The 23,501-nt window shown below is 47.7% G+C and overlaps 1 protein-coding gene across 2 annotated transcripts; it reads right to left on the bottom strand.

Annotated features, from left to right (window-relative positions):
* Nucleotides 1–908: 908 nt before the first annotated feature.
* MED26 (mediator complex subunit 26) lies at nucleotides 909–21,994 on the bottom strand. Of its 2 annotated transcripts, none has more exons than XM_056512613.1 (3): nucleotides 21,655–21,994; nucleotides 4,949–5,023; nucleotides 909–3,662 (listed from the first exon to the last, which is right to left on the bottom strand). In XM_056512613.1, the coding sequence occupies exons 1-3, from the start codon at nucleotides 21,727–21,729 to the stop codon at nucleotides 1,983–1,985; spliced, it is 1,830 nt and encodes a 609-aa protein (XP_056368588.1). In that variant the 5' UTR covers nucleotides 21,730–21,994; the 3' UTR covers nucleotides 909–1,982. The 2 variants fall into 2 exon arrangements, with proteins under 2 accessions (XP_056368588.1, XP_056368589.1); XM_056512614.1 differs by lacking the exon at nucleotides 21,655–21,994 and adding an exon at nucleotides 14,890–14,908.
* Nucleotides 21,995–23,501: the final 1,507 nt, after the last annotated feature.

The following is a 23,501-nucleotide window of genomic DNA, read 5'->3' as shown; positions in this document are numbered from 1 at the left end:
CCGTCTACCATCAAATCTGAACTGCAAGGCAGGAGCTTTTCCCAGTTCTAAACCACACTGCACAACCTCAGCAACTGCAGCAGGACAAAATGGAAGTGAACTGAAAATATACTTGGATGCATTTTTTGGTAACCACTTTCTGGTTTCACTCTCAGACCTCAGATTTCAGAAAAGGAAGCACACAGACATTGTTATTTCTGAGATACTCACACATTTCAGTAACAGTCAGATCATAAATGATGAACAAGAACAACTTAAAAATGAACCAAACTTTATCAGTTGTATTCCAGGGAATGAACCAACACAACACAGGTCTGGCCAGGAGCAGCCTCCTTTGAAAACCAGGGAAGAGTTTGCTCTCCCCTCAAAGGCAGCACAGCTCTTGCCAAGGCTCATCTCCAGCACAGATGGGTTAACAGAGTTAACATCACTAAACCCAGGAATATTTTTGGTATAGTGTCCCCTCCCCTGACCCCCTGAACAGAAGCCAAACACTGGGGACTGCATCAAACAACATAGTCCCAAATATTAAAGCAATTACAGTTAATAGAAATCCTTCACTTTCTACACCCCAGGCCGCTTCAGAAAGCGCTGAACAATTAGGAACAAAATATTACAAAGTTACCAAGACGAAAAGATGAACTCTGATCTCTTTAGACTTTGAGGTACATTATCAGCAGTTGGGTTATCAGTCTGCAGAGTTAAAAACAGATCCACCCTGTGTGACTGCACAGCACACCAGGGCTCTTGGAAGACAATCCCGTTATCCCTGGGCAGTGTCCGAGGGACTGGGCTCCACCTCCCTGCTCCGAGGGCTCCCAGTGCCAGGGCTCCCTTAGCTGGGCTGAACTGAGCAAACTTGGTGGGGGGGAAATGAGTAGAGTGTATATAAATAATTCACAAACTGGTTTGTGCAAATTTTTTTTATTTCCACATTTATATCACAACGTGTCCACTTAAAGGACCAAATAGCAAAGTTGCTCCCTTCTGCATCCCAGGAACACAGAAGTCTAGTTACTGTACATTCACTAAGGCTCTTTGTTTTTGCAAATTGCGTTTATGATGGATATCCATAAGGCAAACAATATCTAAAGGAATGGTAACAAGTATATTTCCAGCATACAAACAGGCTTCCTTTTTCCCTCTCACAGTACAGTTACAAACTTGTAGCACCCTCATTACATTTAGATTCTAGAAAAGGTGATTTTTCTTTTTGTATTTTTTTTTTTTTGTCTTTTTGTTTTTTTTGTCTTTTTGTTTTTTTACCTATAAGTTTGCAGGAAGGGAAAAGGAGGAAAAATATTTGGCTGGTGGTGGTGGGATCAAAAAATATCATTAAACATCTAGTTTTTGCAGCATTTCTCAGAGACTGGATTTAAACTGAAACCAGACTAAAATATGTGGATGCCTATGGAATGTTGAGCTGAAGCTGGTGGCCCAGCCTGCAGTGCAACACCTGCTGTTTAAAACCCAATCTCCGTACCACATGACTCTTAAATAACTCAATCATGTTCAGAGATGTGATAGAAATAAAACTACAGTTTTTGCACATTGTCTCTCCAATATCTCACTGCCAAATAAAAACCCAAATCAAGTCAAATAAATAGATGCATATTTTGTTAAGGTAACTTCCACAATTTTTTCTCTGTACCTGCCTGTAATAAGATTCCGGCATTCAGAAAGTGCTGGAAATCCTCTTCACTTCTTGGGGACTAACACTTTTTATAGCTGGCTCGCTATAGAGTTTTAAACTCAACTGATCAACCTTCGTATGCCTTCCTTTGCAATTGTTAGTAAACTGGTAGCAGCATTTCACAAAAGGAGAATTTAAAGGAACGAGCTGGAAAGGCCCAGCTCCCTCCCCCGCTCTGCTCGTGGGGCCTGTTTGTCCAGGACAGGAGGCTCTCTCCAGCTGGAAGTGGCATCGTGTCTGCCAGTTCTGCTAACTGCAGGTGGGAAAAGCGTGCTTAGCAGAACTGCTCTCAGTCTAGGCAGACGTAAGGCAGGATGTTCAATCTCCCATCATCCCCGTGTGGATCTAAGGATATGCACTGTGTCCAATCATACCAGTTACCCTGTGTGTCAAAACAACCGTTCACGCCTGGCCACTTGTGGTCACGTATTCTGTCGAGGTCATCGCCCGTGACCTCCCTGGTGACCCCAGGCAAGTCTGTAGGTTTGCTGTTAGGAGCTAGAACGTGAGTCTTTCTAGCCTCTTTTCTAGTGCTTTCCTCCTGCTTTAAATACTCAGACATGAAGTAGTGAGCTCCTGGAGTCTGTACTCCTGATGAAGACAGCAAGCTACTCTGTCTGTTTAAATATGACTGAATGATTTCATTTCTGGACAACTCTTTCCAGTTCGTTTGTTCAAAGGGGCTTTGCAGGTTGGGTTTTTGCTCCTGCTTTTCTGTTTCTGTCCTGTGCTGTTCAGTAAGTGCAGGGATTTCTACCTGCAAAGGATCTTTCGGTGTTAAAGGTTTTATCTGTCCTGTCATGGGATCAAAAGTGAGTTTTCTCTCTTTTAACCTCACAGGTTTCACACCCCCATCTGTCTCGTGCCCATCCAAGTTGACTGTATAGTCTCTGGGTCGGTACCTTTTCTTCTTTTTGCTATCAGACCCTGAAGCAGCATCGTCACTGTCCATCCTGGAAGTGTCCTGTGGGAAGCCCAGCTGTGATTCCCCGGGGTGCCCTTTGCAGCCGGGAGCCGTGTGCTGCTGAAGTGTCCCTGCTGTGTGCCTGTGCTGGCCCTCGGGGGCTCCCTGCTGCTCCTGCCAGTGCTGCTGCGCCTCGGGGGCCGCCTGAGGAGGGAACTCGAGTCTCTTGGCCGGCAGGGGAGGTGAGGATGGCTGCATCAGGGAGGGCGGCGGCGACGGCACCTGCGCGGCGTCCGCCAGCTGAGACCTCTGAGATGGACTGGGCATCGAATCCTTTGGTGAGTACGTGCTGTGCTGCCGAGCAAAAGTGTCATGCCTGACGTTCCTGGGGCTAAAGGAGGAGCAGCGTGGGCTCTTGGGCTGGTGGGGGCCCGTGGCTTCTTCTGATTTATCATGCTGCTGAAGCACTGCAGTCTTTAGTAAGGAGGAAGTGCTTGAAGGTTTTACAAGTCCTGGAGAACTGGTGTGAGGTTTTACAGCGTTTACTGGGATCTTATTGTGTTTATCATTTTCACTGAGATCTGTCCTGCTGCTTTCGGGCCCTGCGTGTAGGTTTATGTCTACAGGACTGGGAAAATTTTCAGGACTACCTCCAATTCCATTGGTTGGAGGGGGTGAAGAGTTTTGTAATACTTCATGACTAGCTTTGGAGACCTTTGGGGGAGGAGGGCCCTGATGCCCATCCCTGTGATCACCTTTCCTTTTCCTATTTCCCAGTTTCTCTGTTTTTGGAGAATTTAGTTTCTGGATATCATTCCTGCTTTTCAGTTCGCTGATGGGCTTGGCGCCGGGCACAGCAGGGAGTTGTGAGTCTGGTTTGCAGTTGTGGGCACCTCCATTTGCTGATCCTGGCGGGTTGGGCAGCCCCCTTGGCACTGGCTCATTCTGGGTTACGGGTTCTATCAACTTCTGCCAATTCCGCAACAATTTCTTGGCACGTTTGGCAAGTTCCTCATTGGATGTCTTCTTCCTCACCTCATTGATGAGCCTCCCGAGTCTGGTTTCCTACAAAGACAGACAAGGTGTTTTACAAACACATATCATTCCAAGCAAAATTCTCAAGGAATGTTTCTGCTTTGTAATGCTCACCCCTGAGAAATACCTGGTTAAAAACCATTAAAGATTGAAGTGTTGAATTAATCTTTTTGGAAAGGATTAGTCCAGTGCTCTGCCACGCAATGTGAAACCAACTCTAGGTTTCAACTCACATTGTCTTTACTCCCTGGTAAAAACATCAGAAAGAAATTTTTTAATGAGAAAGAACCAATAGAATAAGGGTGCAGGTTCAGATTTGAGGGGAAATGCAGCACCCAAAGGTGTGTGTTTATCACAAGGGAGGTGTAAGATTTGCAGAGAGAGCCAAGAGAAAAGAATTTCAGGATCTTTGCCTGTTCCAGTAACTCGTTAACAATAAAAATCTCCATTTGACAAACCTGACTACCACGTGTGACTTGTGTCCTACCTTTTTCCTCCACCTCTCTCCTCTCCCTTCACTCCCCAGCCTTCTGGAAATGCATGAAAAAGCCATTTAAAGAACATTCCCAGGGAGTCCCAAGGTGGTTTCATGAGCGGAAGGAAGTGTCTGATTGTTCCCAAAGCACATTTGAAAACAAAGAACCGTTCCACAAGTCAGATTTCTTAAGAAAAGTACTTCAAAGGAGAACACAGACCAGACTGTGAGAGAAATATGCAACCTGTTGTGATACATATGTTGAAATACAGGTGGAGTTATAATTAAGCAACAGTTAAAAGCAAGAACACCGCTAATTTCAATACAAAGAGTGAAAAAGAAATATATAATTCAGCCATAAAACTACTTTGGACTGTTTCTACAAGTGGCCAGTGAGAGTTCAGCTCTCCCTACACCAGACCTCCCCACAAATATCAGGCCTTAAAACCTGCTTAACTGAATTTAAGATTAATTTTACAGACCCAGAGCAACTCTCTTCCTATTTCAGATTTGAGGTGCTTGGTCACCAAATGTCTACAAAGGTGACCAGAACTGCAGGGTGATATTGCTGAGTGCAACAGAATTAATCAGTGGCAAGTGATGATTAATGTAGTGCCCTGCACAAACAGGAACTGTGCTGCCCAGAATACTGATCTGGGCCCAGAAAGGATCCCTGTGTTCAGCGAGATGTCGGAAGCAGCACGAGAGGGACAAAATAATATCTTAATTGTGAATCCTTTGCAATCCATCTATTGTTTCCAGAAAAGCTCCAATGGAAATTAGAAAGGCAGGAAAAAGTCCTTTTATACACATAAAAAATCATGTTCAGAGGGTGACATACCTCAAGTGCCTCTTTGGTAATGGGATATTTCTCCAGGCTGGAGATCACTTCCAGCACTGCCACCATGTTATGGATCTGCAACAAGGAAGACAAAGTCACTTCATGTTTCATGTACTGGTCTTAGTTAACAAATGTAATTTAAGACCTTCCACTTTATAATTGCTGGAAGCATTAATCACAAACTGCTATCAGACTGTCTGGCTTTAGGGAGCTGATTGTTCAAGGAATAGGGACAAGGACACTTTTACTGACCTAGTTGGAAACTGCAGGAGCTGTAACAAACACACTCTTATGTAAAACCCAAGGAAACAGTGGCAATAAAACTGTGTGACTGAGTAACAAAGTTCTGAGACCCCTCTGCAAAGCATCAATTAACTGTGCACAGCCTAACGAGAGCCAAGTAGAGCAGGAGCAATGGGAAATGTGGAGTTGAATCCTTCAGGCCCCACTGCAGATTGGCCCAAGGCACTGCTCTGCAGTTTCATTCCCAGTTTCACTTCCTGCACTGCACACAGGATCTCAGCCTGCAGGTCCCTCCTTCAGGCTGGGGCTGTGCCCAGCAGGTGTCCCCAGACCATCAGTCCCAGCCTCAGCTCCTCCACCACCCCTTGCTGGTGGTGGATGTGCTTGGGGAGGAGGAATTGCACAAATCCACATGCACTGAAAAAGTGAGGATCAGGTTCTCTGATGGGCTGCAGTGCACCCCCAGCACAGCTGTACATCCTGCACATCCTCAGCACATGTGTGATTTTAGTGGTTTCCATGAGAAACCACACACTACATGTTTTAGGGGCTTAGTTTAGAGGTGAACAGGGCAGTGCTGGGTTGGACTCAATCTTGGAGAGCTTTTCCAATCCAAACAAATTTATGAACCTACAGAAAGATCCTTGTTTCCATTACCTGATGTTAAGAGAGCTGAAACATGGAATTTCTAATTCACCTTTGGAGATTGATTTAAAAGATAAGCAAAGGAAAACTTGAATCACAGTCTCATTTATTGCTTAATTGCATTTGTGACTCAAGTGGATGTGAAGTGCATGAGAGAAAAATCTCTCAGCAAGAACCTCTGCAGGGATCCCACATCATCCTGAAACCTCATCAGGAGCATCATCATCATCACCAGGCAGCTCTGCCTTCCCAGCCACACACTCCCCTCTTCTTTAAAACACTGACTTGGGTGAGAATTGCCTTTTCCAATCAGCTCTACCCCTGCACTAAGATAGCACAGGAGCACCAGGAGCTGAAGTCTCTTCCCTGCACAAAACCTTGGGCTCAGCCCATGTTTTGTCCATCCCTGCAGGACTGTTCAGTGCTGGAGGAACACTCATCCTGATTTTTTGATGCACTTTTATCAAATTTATGTTTAAAGTTCATGCAGGCTTTGAATGATTCTAGCTCCTACAGGGTGTAAAACCAACTCCAGGCCAAAGATGAATTGATTTGTCCTGGTTCTTTCTTCAGCCTGCAGATATTTAAAGCCCTATCACGAGGTCAGGCCTGGTAAAACTCTGCTTAACCTTTAGAGCAGCAAGAGCACCAATTCTGACATATTTTAGTTCTTATTATTTCACTTCAGTGCACTTTCTTCCATGTTTCCACCCTTGCCCTGCCTCAGTGCCCAGGAAGGACAACTTAGAACCACAGTTTAGGCAATACACAACATCAGAGTTGTTTTTTTCAGTTTTTAGAACCAGAGCCCTTAGAATAGTTAAAGCTCAATTCTGGGAGTTTCCAGACAAATATTTTTAAACTTGCAAAACATGATACTCTCCTTCCCAACACATATTTTAGACTATGAATTATCAGGGTGACAAAGGCTCTGCTGCACACACCATTAACTGCTACAATTATTTTTGCAGTTACTGGTAATCCCCAAATATTCATTATCTAAATGAAGAACTGATGACAAAAATAAGTTCATTGGCCTATCAGAAGGTCAAGATAGGGAAAGTGATACGTTCATGTGCACACACACCTACAGAAAGGTGAAAGTGCTCAGGGAATTTCCAGTCACAGCTTTGCCTCTGTTCAATACCCCCAAACACACACCAGTGCATGTCCCAAATTTTAAACCACCTCCAGCAGGGCTGGCAGGCTGTGACTTCCCTCCCTGCTCTGGGGGACACATGGTGCCAATTAAGGACAGTGAAAGTGGCCTTGCACCCTCAGCTCCTGCTGGAACAAACCCATTTTGGATTCCTCACACATTTGTAACCAATTGAGAACGAGCTGTCACTGCTGAGCAGAGCATGAACATCTCACTCTCCACACCACTGCCAGCAGCTCCTCTCATTTTCCCTTTTTCTTTGACCTGTAGGGAAGCTTCATTCTTTGAAAATAAATACATAAAATGTTCAAGCACATTCAACAACTTCTCCCCACTTCCCCTTGTGTAGCTTTCTCAGGATGTTTCATCCAAAACAGCATAAAGAGAAACTTATAGTAAAAATAATATTTGCCTATTTTAAAACAACACAGACTAGGAAATTTCTTTAGAGCACTTAAACACAGTGATGGTAACAAGAGGACTTCCCAAAACACCTCAAGTGTCAGCAGCACAGAATCCTGCACATCATCTTCACCTTAAACCAACTGTTACAGCAAAATTCATGCACTGTCACATAACCAGCCTGACACCAATGTGACCAAACCTGCCAGGACACCACCCTGCTTTGAGCAGCAGCAGAAATGAGAATTTATTAACACAAAGAGCTACTGGAGATGCTCACTGGGAACAGAACAGGCAGGTGAAGTGCATGGAGCAGAGCAGGATGGAATTCAGCAGCCCTGCTCCTTTTGGACACTGCACATCAGTGTCTCAGGAGTTTGCATTTTAGTTTCTGTGTGCCTTTGTTTGCTCACACTGCAACCCCCAAAACACCTTCCAGGACCCTCACTTAGGAGCTTGCAGCAAACAGCTCAAAAGAACTGATTAGTAACTGATAAGTAACTGATGCAGCATTCCAAATTCTGCCTTGCTGCTCCCACGTTGAGAGCACTGACTGGCACACAGAGTAATTCACTCTAAAGTTTACTGGAGAACATCTGCTTTGAGTCATCCACGATAATCCTTTCCAGCCAACCCTAATGACAGCCACAGAAAACAAATCTTATTTATTCCATGCAAGGCTCCTTAAGTCATCCAGCCATTCAGCCATACTCTGCAGCTTACTATTGCTGAGATCTTTTCCAAGTTAAGCACTGAATGTTTTTACTCCAGCCTCAGACAAAAGCAGGGGGTTCTGAACTCTCAAGAAAAGATCAAGCAGCTTAATTTTCTTTTCTTAACTGCCACCTTAATCTTATTTCAGCATTTATAAGTCAAGACCAAGTCAGTGACTAATTTCAGGGTGTTACACAGCAGTTTAAAGGGGTTTTGGAAAGGTTAAGGTACAGCTGCTCCCTCCCACCTCCACTTCCACCACTGCCTTCCCAAGAAATCTGAAAGCAGCAGCAAGCTCAGCATCCCTACAAGCTCTACCACCATTTCCAGGTACAGGGATATGTTTTCTGTGGGACCAGCACACCCCATGGGATGCTTTGATTCTCTTCCTTCATTTACACACCAGCCCAGACCCCAAGCACACAATGTGAACATCCCCAGAACATCCTCCTGGGGACTGCTTGGACAGACAGCACAACCTGCACTCCCCCACTGCAGCCTTAAAAATATATGTTACAGAAACTTTCTATTGCAGACACTCAGATAAAGCAATGATTTTCTTTTTTAATACTACACAGGGATGTTTCCAAAGATCTTTGCATGCATGACTACACTGTGATAGATGACAAACCAGACCTGAGTCACCTGCAGTAGAAGGAGCAGCATTTTCTGTATAACATGAAAAACTTATGCACAATCCCAAAACTTGCAGTGAAACTGCCCATGCAGATTCCTGCCTTTCTGGCAGAAAGGTCCTTTTCAACCACAAGTTCAGGTAACAGTGCTAAAAGGCATTATTTGATAAGTAACAGACATCATTCTTCTGGTCACATTAGTGCCTTCACAAGTTTTTAAAGGATACTTAAACATGGCCTGGAGTTGCCCATCACTGACAATCCTCTAAAACAAAGTGTAACACCATCAGCCTCCTGAAATCACAGCTTACAACACTCACAGCCTGACTGCACTGTGGGCATGGTGAACAGAGCACACAGATATCACAGCACACTGCTTTGGAGAGAAAGTATTTGCCATCATACTTAACTATTCATCAGAATATCCATAAATCCTCAAAATTTCCATGGTTTCAGAGAAAGTACTTCCATAACACTGTCCCACCTGTAGCACCAAGGCAGTCTGACAGAAGCCAGCAGAGAAGTGGAGACACTGTGGGAGACTGAACAGGTCTTTTTTCTTCCTACAAACATAAATCCAGGTGTCTGTTGCCAAGGTGGAGGTTTCTGGTGGCAGTCAATACCAGCAGTAGGGTCCAGACAGAAGTTCACAGGAGCGTTTGTACCTTTTTTTGTCCTCCCCCTGCTTCAGGGCTGTGTATCTCCTCAGGAGAGCAGGAAAGTGTTTAAGAAAATCCCAGTTCAATATTGCTGGAAAGGCCAGGGAGGCAGAGCTGATCCCAAAGGTGCAGTGCCTGCTCCAGGAGTGATGGTTCCTTCTCCTGGAGCTCTCAGTGTCACCTGCAGCCCAACACCAGCTCCTGCCCCACACCAGGGTCCCCCCTCAGTGTCACATCTTGCCCCAACACTGCTTTTGTACAAAACCTACTTCACTGCACAACAACCTAAAATATGGAATAAGAAGTGAGGAGAGAAAAGTTGCTATTCACAGAAGGCTTTATTTAAATGTGACAACAGAAATCCAGTGGTGCAGAGTTTATTTAGCACTTTGTGGAGGAACTATGAGACACCAGACACTGACAATACACACCACCAACAGAAAATTGTAATGGCATTTGTTCAAAGGTACAGACCAAACACACCAAGTTAGAATTCAGGTTACAACCTGCTGGTATTTAGTTCAGTTCCCTTGCAGCTGATCTATTAACAGTTCCCCCTAGCCCCAATATGACACGATGTTGTCTAAAGATAGGGAACATGAGATACTATTCACAGACACAACATACCAAAAAGATGACAATGCACTACTTTGCTCACATTGTTGAAAATGTCTGAAAGTCAGTTTGCCAAGCAAAGATCCAATATTAACCAGTACACAAAATATATTCTTAAAGGTGGAGGCCAGTTTTCTAATAGTATTTAGTAAAACAGATCTTTAAACATGAAGGAATCAATAATTTGGGTTGCAAGTCATTCATTGGGAGAATCTTCTATGACAGAGAAATTCATATGGAGACCATGCTTTGAAAAAAAAATTTATGGTGCAAAACAAGGGGTAGAAAAAAAGCTCCTTGAGTACCAAGAACAGTCCAAAGAGTGACCAGGCACAGGAAGCATTATCCACATCTCCGAGCTTAAAACTCCCAGGTCTACTTTAAAGAGACAAAGCAATCTGCATATATTTTATTTATACTTAGGCTTTATTTATTGGCAAAGTAACAACATCCAGATCCCTTCCTGTATATACTTGACAAAGGCAGGATCATCAAAGGAGAGTAAGGTCAGATGCCAATAAAGTTCCGCAGTGCGAAGAAACCTTCCCCTGAATCTTGGAAATATTTTCCCTGCTCCCTCCTGGCAGTGCCCACACACATCCCTGAGCTGGGCAGACACCACAGCAGCCAAGAGAATGAGAGGAGCTTGCCAGCACCAAGCACAGTTTGCCCTGGCACTCACAAAGAGCCTCCAGACACAAGTCCCCAGCAGCTGGGAGTGCCACGAACTCCTCTGTGCAAGGCCATTCCCAGGGAGGCACCCGGAGCCCTGGCACTGCAGGGACAGACTCCAGGCTGGGCCAGGGCAGGACACCACCCACAAAAGGAGCATCCACTGCAGCAGGATGGTACAAGAAATAAAACACAGCTTATGAAGACAAGACACACCCCCAGCTCCCTGCCCGACAGGAAAAGATCCTTAAGGCAAATAGAAAACAGCAACAGTGAAACACTTTTCTCCATTCACGTTTATTAGCCAATGACTGCAAGACATTATTGTTACTACAGAGAGAAATATCTGACTGTCAACTTTAACAGTTACTAAACATTTTGTATAACACCATAAGAATCGTGCCTGTAGTGCCAGCCCTGAGCTGCAGACATACAGAAAAGATTCACTGCAATATGACCCCCCCCAGCTTCTTATTCCATACCTCACAACAAACCCATCCCACCAGACTGTGAAGCTGGAAAAACAAAAATTCATTAGCCTGATTTTAAAGAGCCCAGCAGCTGAAGAGGGTACATGAAATACTATTCAATTGGTAAAAATTCAAAAATTCCTGCTGAAGGAACAGACCAAGAACCAGGGAGCACAACCCCAGGCAGCCACTGCCACTCTCAGTGGCACCTACCACAGCAAGCAACATCATTTAGTGCTGTTCTCCACTCAATCCCAAACTGTAAAGAATGGCAGAGGAATCAAATTCAGCTGGAATTACATCTTCATCCCAAGGCACAAGAACACAGACAAAGAGGAGGTCAGAGGACAGCAGTGATAAGAGGTTTTGAAAACATGGTTAATAACAAAGCTGAAGTTTTCATTTCACACAGTATTGAAAAAAAGGAAAGAGATACATGAAGCTCGAAATAAACCTTCTTATGTGTTATTAGTCATAATAAAGAAAACGTTAATCAACTGTTTTCATGCTCACTGGTCTAATTTGCAACAATACTGATTGCACACAGAAATAACCAGGGAGCTACCAGTACACTCCCAATAATCTCTCCACAGTCTCCAGAGCCACTGTGGAGGTTTAGGAATAGATTAGATAAGTCCAGGAGCTGTTTCATGAAGGTGATGAACCACGTGAAGTCCCCTCCAGCCATGCCCCTACACCTGGGGAACAGACACTGAACCAGAAGGGGCACAAACACATTGAAACATCCATTTCCAGCTACTCCAAACTAGACTCAGGGCAGCAATTCAGAACTGTCCTCTCAAAGAGACCCATACAGGTAACTCCAGCAAACAGCTTGTATTGTAAAGGACCTAAAAATCCCAACCCCACTGCCCCAGCACAGTGCTCCAAGTGATCCCAAAAATCCCAAAAGAAATGCCCAAAATTTCCCTCCCCACTCAGGCTCTGTAGTTGCTCCCTGTCACCATTTCAGGCACCTCTCACTCACAACCCCTCAATCCCTGCACTGGTGCTAAGCACACCAACTAAGATACAGTTTCCTTGTCAACAGGATATTCATTTCTCCTCCTCCTCCCCCAGTACAGAAACTTCAACCAGACAAATCTTGGTAGTTGCTATTTATTATAAGCCATGAACTGAAGTCCAAAATTATTGCTTCAAAATTTAGAGAGCCATAAAATGAGGTTGCTGTGCAAGCAAAGTCACGGGGACAACTGGTCCTACTTCAACGAGACAGAAATGCAGTCAGGTGAGTATTCAGGCAGAATAATACAGAATATATAGAAAATCCAGCCTTAAAATGTGCCCCTTCTAATTCATCATGATCTTGGTGCTTGCTGCTTAAGGGAACTCACCTGAACTCACTGTTGGTACCTCCCTGGGGTAAGGTCAGAGCACAGTGAGGTACCACAGGACCCCTAAAAGAATCACTTTACAACCATTCTGTGACCACCTGCTCCTCTTCATGCACTCCAGAGCACTGGTGAGCATTTAAAATCATGCATTTAAGGACTGATGAGAAGGGACCCAGAGCTTTGTGAAGTTTTTAAGTATTATTTTACTCATCCCTTAAACTATCTACCCAGAGCTGTTAACACAGAACAGTTTATATGTGAGTGCAATTCAGAAAGGCCCTACTAATGCCCCCACAGAATTTTCACTCTTTTTTTAAAAAAGTAAAACCATTTATCACCATACTAGTGTACTTTAAATGCAGCAAGCCAACTTTTCTCAAATTCCTAGGGAAGCTTCTCAGCTGATTCTTTAAGATAGAGGAGGCTGAGGTAAATACAATGTTGAATTCTTTGTGGAATGTATTAATTCATCACACTGAAGTGCAAGATGTTCATGTGACTGCTCATAAGAGTTTAGGCATGGTGTGTTTGCTCACAAAACCTGAGAAAACTAGTGTTACAAAGGGGGAAGTTTGTGGAGAAGTCACTGTATCCTTCCAACAACTGTTACCAATAGTGAATTCTTGCCAGCACATACCATAAACAAGTTTTATGGACACAAAAAAAAAAAAATTGAAATCAATTTACACATCTCCTAGAATTACTGCTCTCCAAATTCTAGATTAAACACTGCCACCAGTCACCCATTTCCAAACAGCTCTATTCTCTGAAGGCTGTGTCACCTCAGGACAATGTCACCTGTCAGGAAAGCAAAGCCCCCCAGTAATCCCTGGAGAATGTTTGGCCATTCCAGCCAGCAGCACAATCCTTAGCAGCTCCTTGGAAACAAAATGACTTCTGTACCTTTGTCTGGGAAAAAAAGTTATCCCTGAAGGAAGGTGAGCATGGAGCCTTCTCAGCTCAGGGTTTTGCAAAGGCAGCTCCACTCCAGAGCCAACTGCCCAGCGTGGCCATGGCAGGACCCAGCACTCATCTGCATGTTTTAAATATTTAAACACAGAACATGGAAATCTGGAATCCCAGACTGGTTTGGGTTGGAAAGGACTTTAAAACCCACCTCATTCCACCCCCCTGCCATGGGCAGGAGCACCTTCCACTATCCCAGGTTGGTCCAACCTGGCTGTGAACACTTCCAGGGATGGGGCAGAACATCCATGAAGCTCCAACCTGCCCTGGTTATTTCTAACCTAGTGGCAAAAAACTTCTCCATTTCAAGCCCCTTGGCAGCCTGTCTTGAAAAGTCCAGCAAAGAGAAAACCCAAAAGCTCCTGACTCTCCAAATTCTTCCTCCTCACAGGACAATGGTCACTGAGTTTTCCAGGCTGCAGCCAGGCTCCTGAGCAGTGTGCTCAGCCCATGAGCTGCAGGCACCTACCTCCACAAAGAAATCTGAAACATCACCTCTTGAATCTTCTCCTCCACCTCACTGGGCTCAATTCTATTCAAGAATCAGCTGTGGTTTCTCCAAGGAATAAATACAATATTGAAATATTATTTTTTTTCCTGGAATTCTCAGGATGACAAGTTATATACAGACATTCCTTGTCCTTTTCTGCTGCAGTTAATTTACATGACAAGTGTTATGTACTGACCTGCTCAGAAAGTGATGGCTTGAGTTACAGACATTTGTAATGTGCTGGAAGTTTGTTCACCAAAGACAATTTATGACTGTGCATCATCACCCTGAGAAAACACCATGTTCCTCCACCTTCCACGGCTCTACACCCCTTAAAAAAAAAGTCAAACCCTCCAGACCTGTACTATAACTGTGATACTCTGCAAGCTGATCCTGCATGGAAACTATGTGAGAAAGCAGCTCCACAGAAGTGCTGGCTGTCACTCTGAGACAAGACTTCCACCTCTGCACAGTCGTCTCCACAGCACAGAGTTTGAAAACACGCCCAGCTGAGCGTGTCCCTGAATCCCTCGGATGGAGGATCCCTCCTCCCCAGCTGCTGGGTTAGAAACCACTCTGCTCACTAAAACAGAACTAATTATGTTTTACTTCCAGTGACTCCTCAGCAGAAATTGCTACCACTGACTGTTTGGACATGCTGAAAATTGTACACTTTGATATTAACAATCACACTCAGGCACGCACTGCTGCCCTGTGAAAGCCGTGCCCCTGAAAACACCAATTCGCTGCCGAGTTTTAGCAGACTGCACCTCAAATTAAAGCAATTTGCTGGCACTTAAATATTATTCCAAACACCAAAAGCAGGAATTACCCACAGAAAGAGTAATTTAGCTGTTAGAACACTGAATAAACAAACCTACATTTACATTAAACTGAATGTGAGGTACTTACTTACCTTTACCTTAAATTATTTCTTTAAAAACCAAGTGTAAAAGTGGGGCCACATTAGACAGACTGAAGTAAGTATATCTGGAGTTATCACCAAGCACATAACTGGTCAGAAGAGATAGCAGCAAAATGTTATCAGCCAAAACAGACATGTTTTTATGTAAAAAAGCTACACTGACATTACTTTTAACTCCAAGCATAATGTATTGGTGTAACTATGCATTAAAAGCAGTGCTTGACTAACATCAAACTTCTGCAGCAGGCAGAATTGATTCCTCCTCCCCCTCTCCTGAAACTTTTGTGGTTCCTGAAAAAAAAAAAGAAAAACTAATTGTCACCTGCAGCAGCTTCTTGAAGAAACTGGGAAAGGATCCACAGGGAGAAAAAGCTTCAGCTGCAGTGGAGCTACTTTGATCAGGAGCCAAAGGTGCCAGAATGACAGTGCTGCTGTGTCATGAGGCCACAGCAGAACCCCTAGAGAGGCAGCAACACACATCCCACCACCCCTAAACTGGGCTCACCCTCAATTTACTGCACAAAACCCCCCAAAAAGACAAATTGGAGTTCCCAACCCAGACCCAGACTTTTGAAACACAGCCTAAGCTGAAAGTCTTCCTGTTTGCTAAGGCACAGGTTGGGAGGCTCCCTCTCCACGTGGGAGCTCTGGAGTGTTTTCCCTCCTGCCCCTGCTGCTGTCAGGCTGCAGTGCCTTGGCAGCAGCAGCTGATCCAGCTGGATCCCATGCCCATCCCACCCCAGCTCCAGCCCTGCCAGGATGACCTGCTCAGCTCCCTGCTCTCTTGCCTTCAAGGTGTGCCAAGGTGCACTCAAATGGCCTCACACAGATCCAGAACAGCCCCACTGGGAAGGAGCAACTCAGGAAGCAGCAGCCACAGGTCCTCTGCTGCCTGAGAAGTTTGTTCCAGCATATGTCTCCTGGAAGGACCCTCACCTTACACACAGCTGCCTGTGGTCACTACCAGAGGTTATTCCCCATATTTATACTACCTGCAAAAAGTTGGTTCTTTCATTGAGGAGTTGTTTCATGGCTACACCAATAAAAAATGTGTTAATGAGTTATTTTCCTGCAGCCTCTGAGCATTCAGAGTGCTTGTTTCCCACCAAGGGCCCACGTACAGCATGTGCAGAGAGGTGCTTCCTGCAAAGTTTCATCATTTGGATTTAAAAGCTCTTTAATGATCCCCTATGATGACCCAGTCTGACAATGTGAGGGGGCTGAAGCTGCTCTAGGATAGCCTGAGCTGCCACCACCCCACTGTCACCTCTCCTTGCCACACAATTCCCCAGCTCTGTGCCAGAACTGCACCTCTCTGAGCCCAGGAGGAGCTGGGGCATGGGAAGGGGTCCCTGAGGAGCCCCTGTTCAGGTAGGGCCTGGCCAGGTGAGTTCCTTGGTTGGGTCAGCACAAGGGAGGGAACAAGAACAGCTGGAGGTGGGGACATGATGGGGATCCCAACAGCTCTTCCAGCTCCACTGGCAGCTTCAGCTGGTGTAAGCACAGGAGTTTAAGCCAAATCAATCCAATTTTTGAACATTTGGAGCATTGTGCACACAGCCTTTAGTGCAAGGTGGTGGTTTACTCTTGAGCTGCAGAGCTCACTCATGAGTTACAACTCAACAGCATCCCCCTGGCTGGCTGTGAAGGTTTCCCAGCAGTGACTCCAGGACACGTTCAGAGCCCTGTATTGCTGCATGCCCACAAACACAGGATAATTCCAGACATCTGTGACCCACACAAAAGTGACAGCAACAAAAAAGGGCTCTGCAAGTGAAACTTGGCCATAAGGCAGCCACTGTCACCTCAAAAAACCCAGACAGGCGTGGTTAACTTTTCCAGGTGACACCACCTCCTTCCTGCCAGCTCCCAAGGCAGCAGGGAAGCACCCAGGAAGCAGCAACATTCCACTCCTCATGGAATCACAGACTGGGCTGGGTTGGAAGGGACTTTAAAGCCCATCCCATTCCACTCCCCTGCCATAGGCAGGGACACCTTCCACTATCCCAGGTTGCCCCAAGCCCTGTTCAGCCTGACCTTGGACACTTCCAGGGATGGGGAAGCCACAGTTTCTCTGGGCAACCTGTGCCAGGGCCTCCCCAGCCCCACAGGAAGCTGTTCTTTGCTGCTTCCACACTCATTTAAACACTTTAAGACCCAATTCTGCTGCCAGAACTATTTGCAATGCACCAGAAGTTTTATCAACTAATTGAGCTACATCAAAAACTACCTGGGAAAAGATCCATATATTGCCTTTTTTCCTCTTTAAATCCTGATCAATTCCTCGGATTCTGCACACATAAAATGGGTGTGTGTAGCAGGAATAAGAAATGGGTGTTATTTAAATTGTCACTGCTGCTGAAACAAACACTCAAATTAGAGCTTCAGAGCAAATGACTACTGCCATCATCACTGCAACCTGGGGAGTTTCAAGGAATTAACAACTGAAAAGCTGTTTGGCTTTCCCCTTGCTTTGACCCCTCAATTCAAACTCCCTGATATTTCTGTTCCCTCAGATTTTTGTCTTAGCAGCCCCAAAGTTCAGAATGGCCTCACTGCTGCAAGGGGTACTGTACAAATTAAAAGTTTCTAAACCTCCAGCCTCTCAAACCCTCTCAAGAAGTGACAGCCTGCACTGCCACCAAGGCAAATAAGTTTTTTTTTTAAAGAAGTGGACAAGCAAAATTCAAAGCAAGGCCAAAAATCCAACTGTGCCATCACCCTCACATGGTGAACTCAAGTGAATCCAAGTGTTTGTAATAAAGAGTACTAAAAAACACAGACCTTATTTAAAGTTATTATAAAGAACCTGGATGCAATGTGACTCTCTACATCAGACCCAAATCCTGATCTGGAACTCAAGACTGACATGAAAACAACACTTTAGACCTTGCACATAAGTAAATGCTCCCCAGCCCTCTGCATTTCATCCCACATCTGGAACAACCTGCTGCCTTCACACACAAAATGTGAGACTGCTCCAAACAAGATGAGCTGCAAGTGAGGAAAGGGACAAAGAGGGCAAGAGGTACAACAGGTTCTCTGCACCTCCCTCCAAACTGCTAAGCTCATTAGGGCTCACAGAAAAGGATAAAGCTCAGGCAAGAGCCAATCCTAGTCTACTTTCGCCCACACGTAACACTTCCTGCACCCAAAGAAATCACTGAGACCCTCAGGAGGTGAACCACCAGCTTCCCCTGCTTTCATATTTATATTATTCCAGTGCCCTGCACCTTTGCCATTGGTGAGGGGGGTTTGGTCTCCAGCACCTGGGAAAACAGCCATGGGAGCATCTGTAACCATGCAGCTTGTGCCAGCTGGGAGATCAGCCCATGCCAATGCACCACCCAACACATTCCAACACACAGGCCAATTAATTATTAATAATTCAGACCATGGACCACTCCTGAAGATCTGTGCAGCAAGTCCAGCTGAAATACTGCATGAACCACAGCTGGAGTTAGAGCCAAGCCTAACCTCACAGGGAGCACACAATACAGACTGTTACTCAAACCAAAGCTGGGTTTGTGTCACAGAGGGGTACTAATGGCAAATAATGAAGTTATTATCTAATATTTAAAAACAGGAACAGATTGCTACATATTCAGCATGAGGAACCATTTAATTGCAAGCACAATTCTAGCAGCTGGTTGGAAATGACAGGCTTGCCCACAGAGTAAAACCCAACATTTCTCATTATTCCTGACATCAGGGAATAAACTCCCCCAGGAGCACAGAGCAGGAGTTACCAAGGCTAAGGTGTTCTGCTGGGTGGAAGGGCTGGCTTCTCAGCACACAGAGTCTGGAGGAAAAAGTCTTGTTCCCAGCAGAATCGAGGAACATCTCCCCTGTCAGGCCTCACAGAACAGAACTCCTGCTATGTTCTCACAGAAGCCTTGGAAGGAAAGTGGTGCTGGTACTCAGTGCTTAGGTCATGGAGCAGAAGTGGTTTGCCCATATGTTTCCTCGAGGAGAAAAGGCTGAATAAATGAAGACACAATACCAGACATCCCGGGTGGCTTCTAGGATGATGTAAGTTCTTTTAAAAATAGCTTATTTCTTATAGGTCTCCTTTGAAATAGTTCAGAATTTACAGGGGTAACCTCTAAGTGTGGGAAACTAAGTTATAAATATATTCTGCAGCGATTACTAGAGGAGGTTCAAGTGCTAAACATGTGTAAATTCAATATTGCTCCCGAGTCAGCAGGGCTTTATGGAGCAGCTGGAGATGAACAATCAGCACAGGAGATGATTTCCTGAGGCCAGCAGGTTCTGCAAGCTTGGGGAAACGATTATTTTGACCAGTTCAACCCAATAGAGGTAGAGAAACTTATGTCCTTATTTTTTATTTTTTCATTTAAGGCATGACCTGTTAGTTGACCAAGATCCAACTAACCACTCAGGAATGAATATCCACAATGGCAGCTTGTGCTAGGGGATGTGTTAGGGAATTTAAGTGAAGTTTAATTTATAGACCCTACAGGAAAGCACCATGAAGAGCCAACCATCTCCTCCCTCCTCAGCCCCACAGAACTGAACTGGTTTTGCCCACCTGAAATCATTGGTGCAGCTTTCACCCTCTCCAGAAACTCACACACTAACTATACTGAAAAGCTGGAATTAAATCTAGGCCTCAAAGCTTGGCTTTCTTGGTAAATGAGGAAGTCAGTGACAACAATGAATGCTGTAGGTTTGAACACAATTAATTCTGTCAGAAGATTCCAAGAGCCAGCAGAAAGTAGAAAGCTGGAGCTCTCCATAAGTCCCCAGCTCATGGCTGCACTGACTCTCCCAGCAGGAAAACAGCACAGCAGCTCCTTGTACTGTCATGTTGGTGCCCAAGTGCGATTAAACTCAGAATCTGCTTTTTAAGTGTGTTCAAAATGTAAGTTTTTCTTCCCTCTGTGCCACTGACATGCCAGGTAATGAACAATCAACAACACCACATATTCCATGTGCTTTGGAGCCAGGAGTCTGAGCTCTCAGCCTGCACAATGAACCTCAGCCACACCACCTCTGCTCTCCTTCAAGAAAAGGTTAAACTGGAAGACAGACCCTGCCTACAGGCACTTTGGAACAATGGGCTGATTTTTCTGCCACCAATTATTGCCCTGGATAAGTATCAAGTATGTAGAATTATAATTTAACATACATCACTCCTAAACTTAAGGGGCTACTGACCTTGCAGGGAACTGCCTGGTTATTTTGGGTCCTCTCACAACAGCATCGTGTAACATCAGTGTGTGGAGAAAGGGAAGAGTATCCATCACAAAACTGACTTCCTGCCTGCTTAGTTCTGCACAGCCACAGTGTCTGACAAAGTAACACCAGAATTAGGGTAACCACTGCAGCTGACAGTTCTGAAGTCAAAAGACACAACAGATCTGCTAGAATTTTATTAAAGTAGGTTGGCACTCAATCTCACGTAGAGTGAAAAATCAGCAGCCACAGAAAGCTCAGAGCAAACAGGATTCATGAAGTGCACTGACTGACATTTCAGCAGGATCCACGTTAACGCACTGCAAACTCAGACAACGCTGACATTTAACAGCGCACAATTACCACCACGGCTTGTTACTGTTACTCCAACGTGTAACTCTGCAGCTCACCACAGATGCCCAGCCCAGGGGGCTCTACAGAACCTACAAGGTCAGGGTGATTTTTCTTCAGTGCCCACGTCACATGCAGGCTGTTCCAGGAGGGGTACCAAATGACAATAACTTTATTAGCTGCTTTAGGACTTTGATACAGGTCTGGCACAAAAAAGCACTTGTTCAGACAGCAGCAGGTATGACTTTAATAGAACCAAAGCACCATTTCACACACCCCAGCTCCTGGAATAACATGTACACATTCAGCCTGATGCATCAGAGGCTGGCCCCACGAACTGCAGATGGCAAAGACAGACCCACCTTGGCATCCTGCGGTGGTGACTGTTGACCTAAGACTAAAAAATTGGACAGATTGAGGGCCCTGCAGTCCTCTCACAGTAATAAACACCTAAGCAGAGAACTGCTTGGATGAGCCAAAAATCCCTTAAAAGGAGCAAGTGATCCTTGGGATAGCCGCCACTTAAGGCCACTTGCAGGTAAAATACACGCCGACTTCTGTGCTTACACCACATCCCAGAAGGAGCAGATAAGCTCATTACGGCGCTGCAGGAAGGGATAAAAGCGAACACCGAGGCTGCTCGGTGCTGGAGCAGCTCCAGAGACCCGCAGCGACCGGCCGAGCCCTCCCGGCGTCCCCGCAGCCCGGGGTGCCCCCGGCCGCGGCGGGAGCGGCCGCTGGGCCCGAGGAACAGGTGGGCGCCCCGGAAGGTCCCGGCGAGCGGCGGCGGGGCCGGCCCAGAGCCCCCTGCAGGCCGCGCCCGAGCCGCGGCCTGGCGTGGGGAGGCGGCCGGGCCGCCCGCCGCATGGCCGGGCAGCACCGGCCGGGCCCGGGGCGCCGATCGGCGGCGGGGCGGGGGCGGCCGCGGCCCGGGGCGGGCGGAGAGCGGCCCCCGGAGCCCCCGGCGGGGCGGCCCTGCGCTCCCGGCCCGGGGGGCGCGGGCGAGAGGCGCCGCCGGCTGCGGGACCCCGGGCGGGCGGCGCGCCGGGAGCTCCGCGCTACCGCCCGCAGCGGAGGCTCCGGCGCACCGGGGCCGGCCCCGGCGGGAGCCCCGGAGGCCCCGGGCGGGGGGAGAAAGGCGTCGCGGCGGGAGCGCCGGGCGGGGGTCGGCCCGGAGCGGCGGGGGCCCGCGGGGCCCGTACTCACGTTGCTCTGCGGGTCGATGGCCTGCAGCAGCCGGTCCCTGATCTGCTGCGGGGACGGGGCCGGAGCCGCTGTCATTGCCTGGGCGAAGCGGGGCGGCTGCGGCTGCGGCCGGGGCGGGCGGGCGGCGGGGCCGGGCCGGGCCGGGGCGGCGGCGGCGGCGGCTCCTCACTCGCCGGCGGCGGCGGCCTCGGGGAGCCGGAGGAGCATGTTCGCTCCCCGCGGGGCGGGGGCGGCGCGGGGGGCCGGGGGGAGCGGGCGAGCCCAGCGCTCCGCTCCGCTCCGCTCGGGCCGAACGCGGGGCGCGCTGGGGGCAGGGCCGGCGCCGCGCGCGGCTCCCTGGGACGCGCCCGACGCCGTGACGTGCGCGCGCCGCGCCCCGGCCCCCGCCCGCCCGCGCCGCCGGGGGCGCGCACCGCGCGTGCGCGGGGGAGGGCGGGCGGCGGCGGGAACGCGCGTGCGCGGTGGGGGAGCGGGGCGGGGCCGGAGGCGGGGGGCGCCGTGAGGGGGGAAAGGGGAACGCGGGAAGGGGGGGAAACAGCGGCGGTGCTGGCGACATGGGGACAGCAAACAGGGGCTGCTGAGGGGACAGAGCAATGCCGGGGACATGGGGACAGCAAACAGGGGCTGCTGAGGGGACAGAGCAATGCCGGGGACATAGGGACAGCAAACAGGGGCTGCTGAGGGACAGAGCAATGCCGGGGGATGTGGGGACAGCAAACAGGCACTGCTGAGGGGACAGAGCAATGCCGGGGACATGGGGACAGCAAACAGGGACTGCTGAGGGGACAGAGCAATGCCGGGGGATGTGGGGACAGCAAACAGGGACCGCTGAGGGACAGAGCAATGCCGGGGACATGGGGACAGCAAACAGGGACCGCTGAGGGGACAGAGCAATGCCGGGGGATGTGGGGACAGCAAACAGGGACCGCTGAGGGGACAGAGCAATGCCGGGGGATGTGGGGACAGCAAACAGGGACTGCTGAGGGGACAGAGCAATGCCGGGGACATGGGGACAGCAAACAGGGACCGCTGAGGGGACAGAGCAATGCCGGGGGATGTGGGGACAGCAAACAGGGACCGCTGAGGGGACAGAGCAATGCCGGGGGATGTGGGGACAGCAAACAGGGACTGCTGAGGGGACAGAGCAATGCCGGGGACATGGGGACAGCAAACAGGGACTGCTGAGGGGACAGGGCGGTGCTGGGGACATGGGGACAGCAGGTAAGAAGTTGGGGAGAGGGCGCTGTGGGGGTAGCCATGAAGGGGAAAGTGGGGCTTGGAAAACAGGGAGGGCAGCGGGAGCCGGGTGGTCACTCGGGACCCCCGCCCAGCCCCGGAGGAGCCCAGCACCCTGAGGAGAGAAATAAATCATGGAAATAAATAACGGGAATAAACTCCCTGCGGGCACCACTCGGGCCGTGTAGGTGTGAGGATGTTCTGGTTCGCATCAGCGCACATAAAACTTCTCACAGCATCTAAGAGCAGCTCAGAATCGACTCCTGATTTCGCTATTTTAAAGCAGCTGCTTTGGAGCTGAATCACAACTGCACAACTGGAGTCTTGGGGATGGCACACTCTGGGGCCGGCCACATGGGTGAGTGTAGGGTGGTAAAAGTGTTTGAATTCCTTTATCAGTGCAGCTCCTTTCCCTGTTCTCTGTGATCATAAAGCACTGTCAGCTCTGCACAGGATCATCATTTTTCTGAGGAAGAATAAAAACCCCCAAAGCTCAAAGCTCAGCATCAGTGATACCACATCCACCCTTCCCTTCACACTTGGCTTAACAAAGATTAGCCACAAAATGTTTTCCAAGAATTATATCTGTTCAATCCCTGTATTTTATTTAG

Source organism: Oenanthe melanoleuca, chromosome 28 (genome assembly GCF_029582105.1).
Source record: "Oenanthe melanoleuca isolate GR-GAL-2019-014 chromosome 28, OMel1.0, whole genome shotgun sequence".
NCBI lineage: Eukaryota > Metazoa > Chordata > Aves > Passeriformes > Muscicapidae > Oenanthe > Oenanthe melanoleuca.
This window is presented reverse-complemented; position numbering and strand designations above follow the sequence as displayed.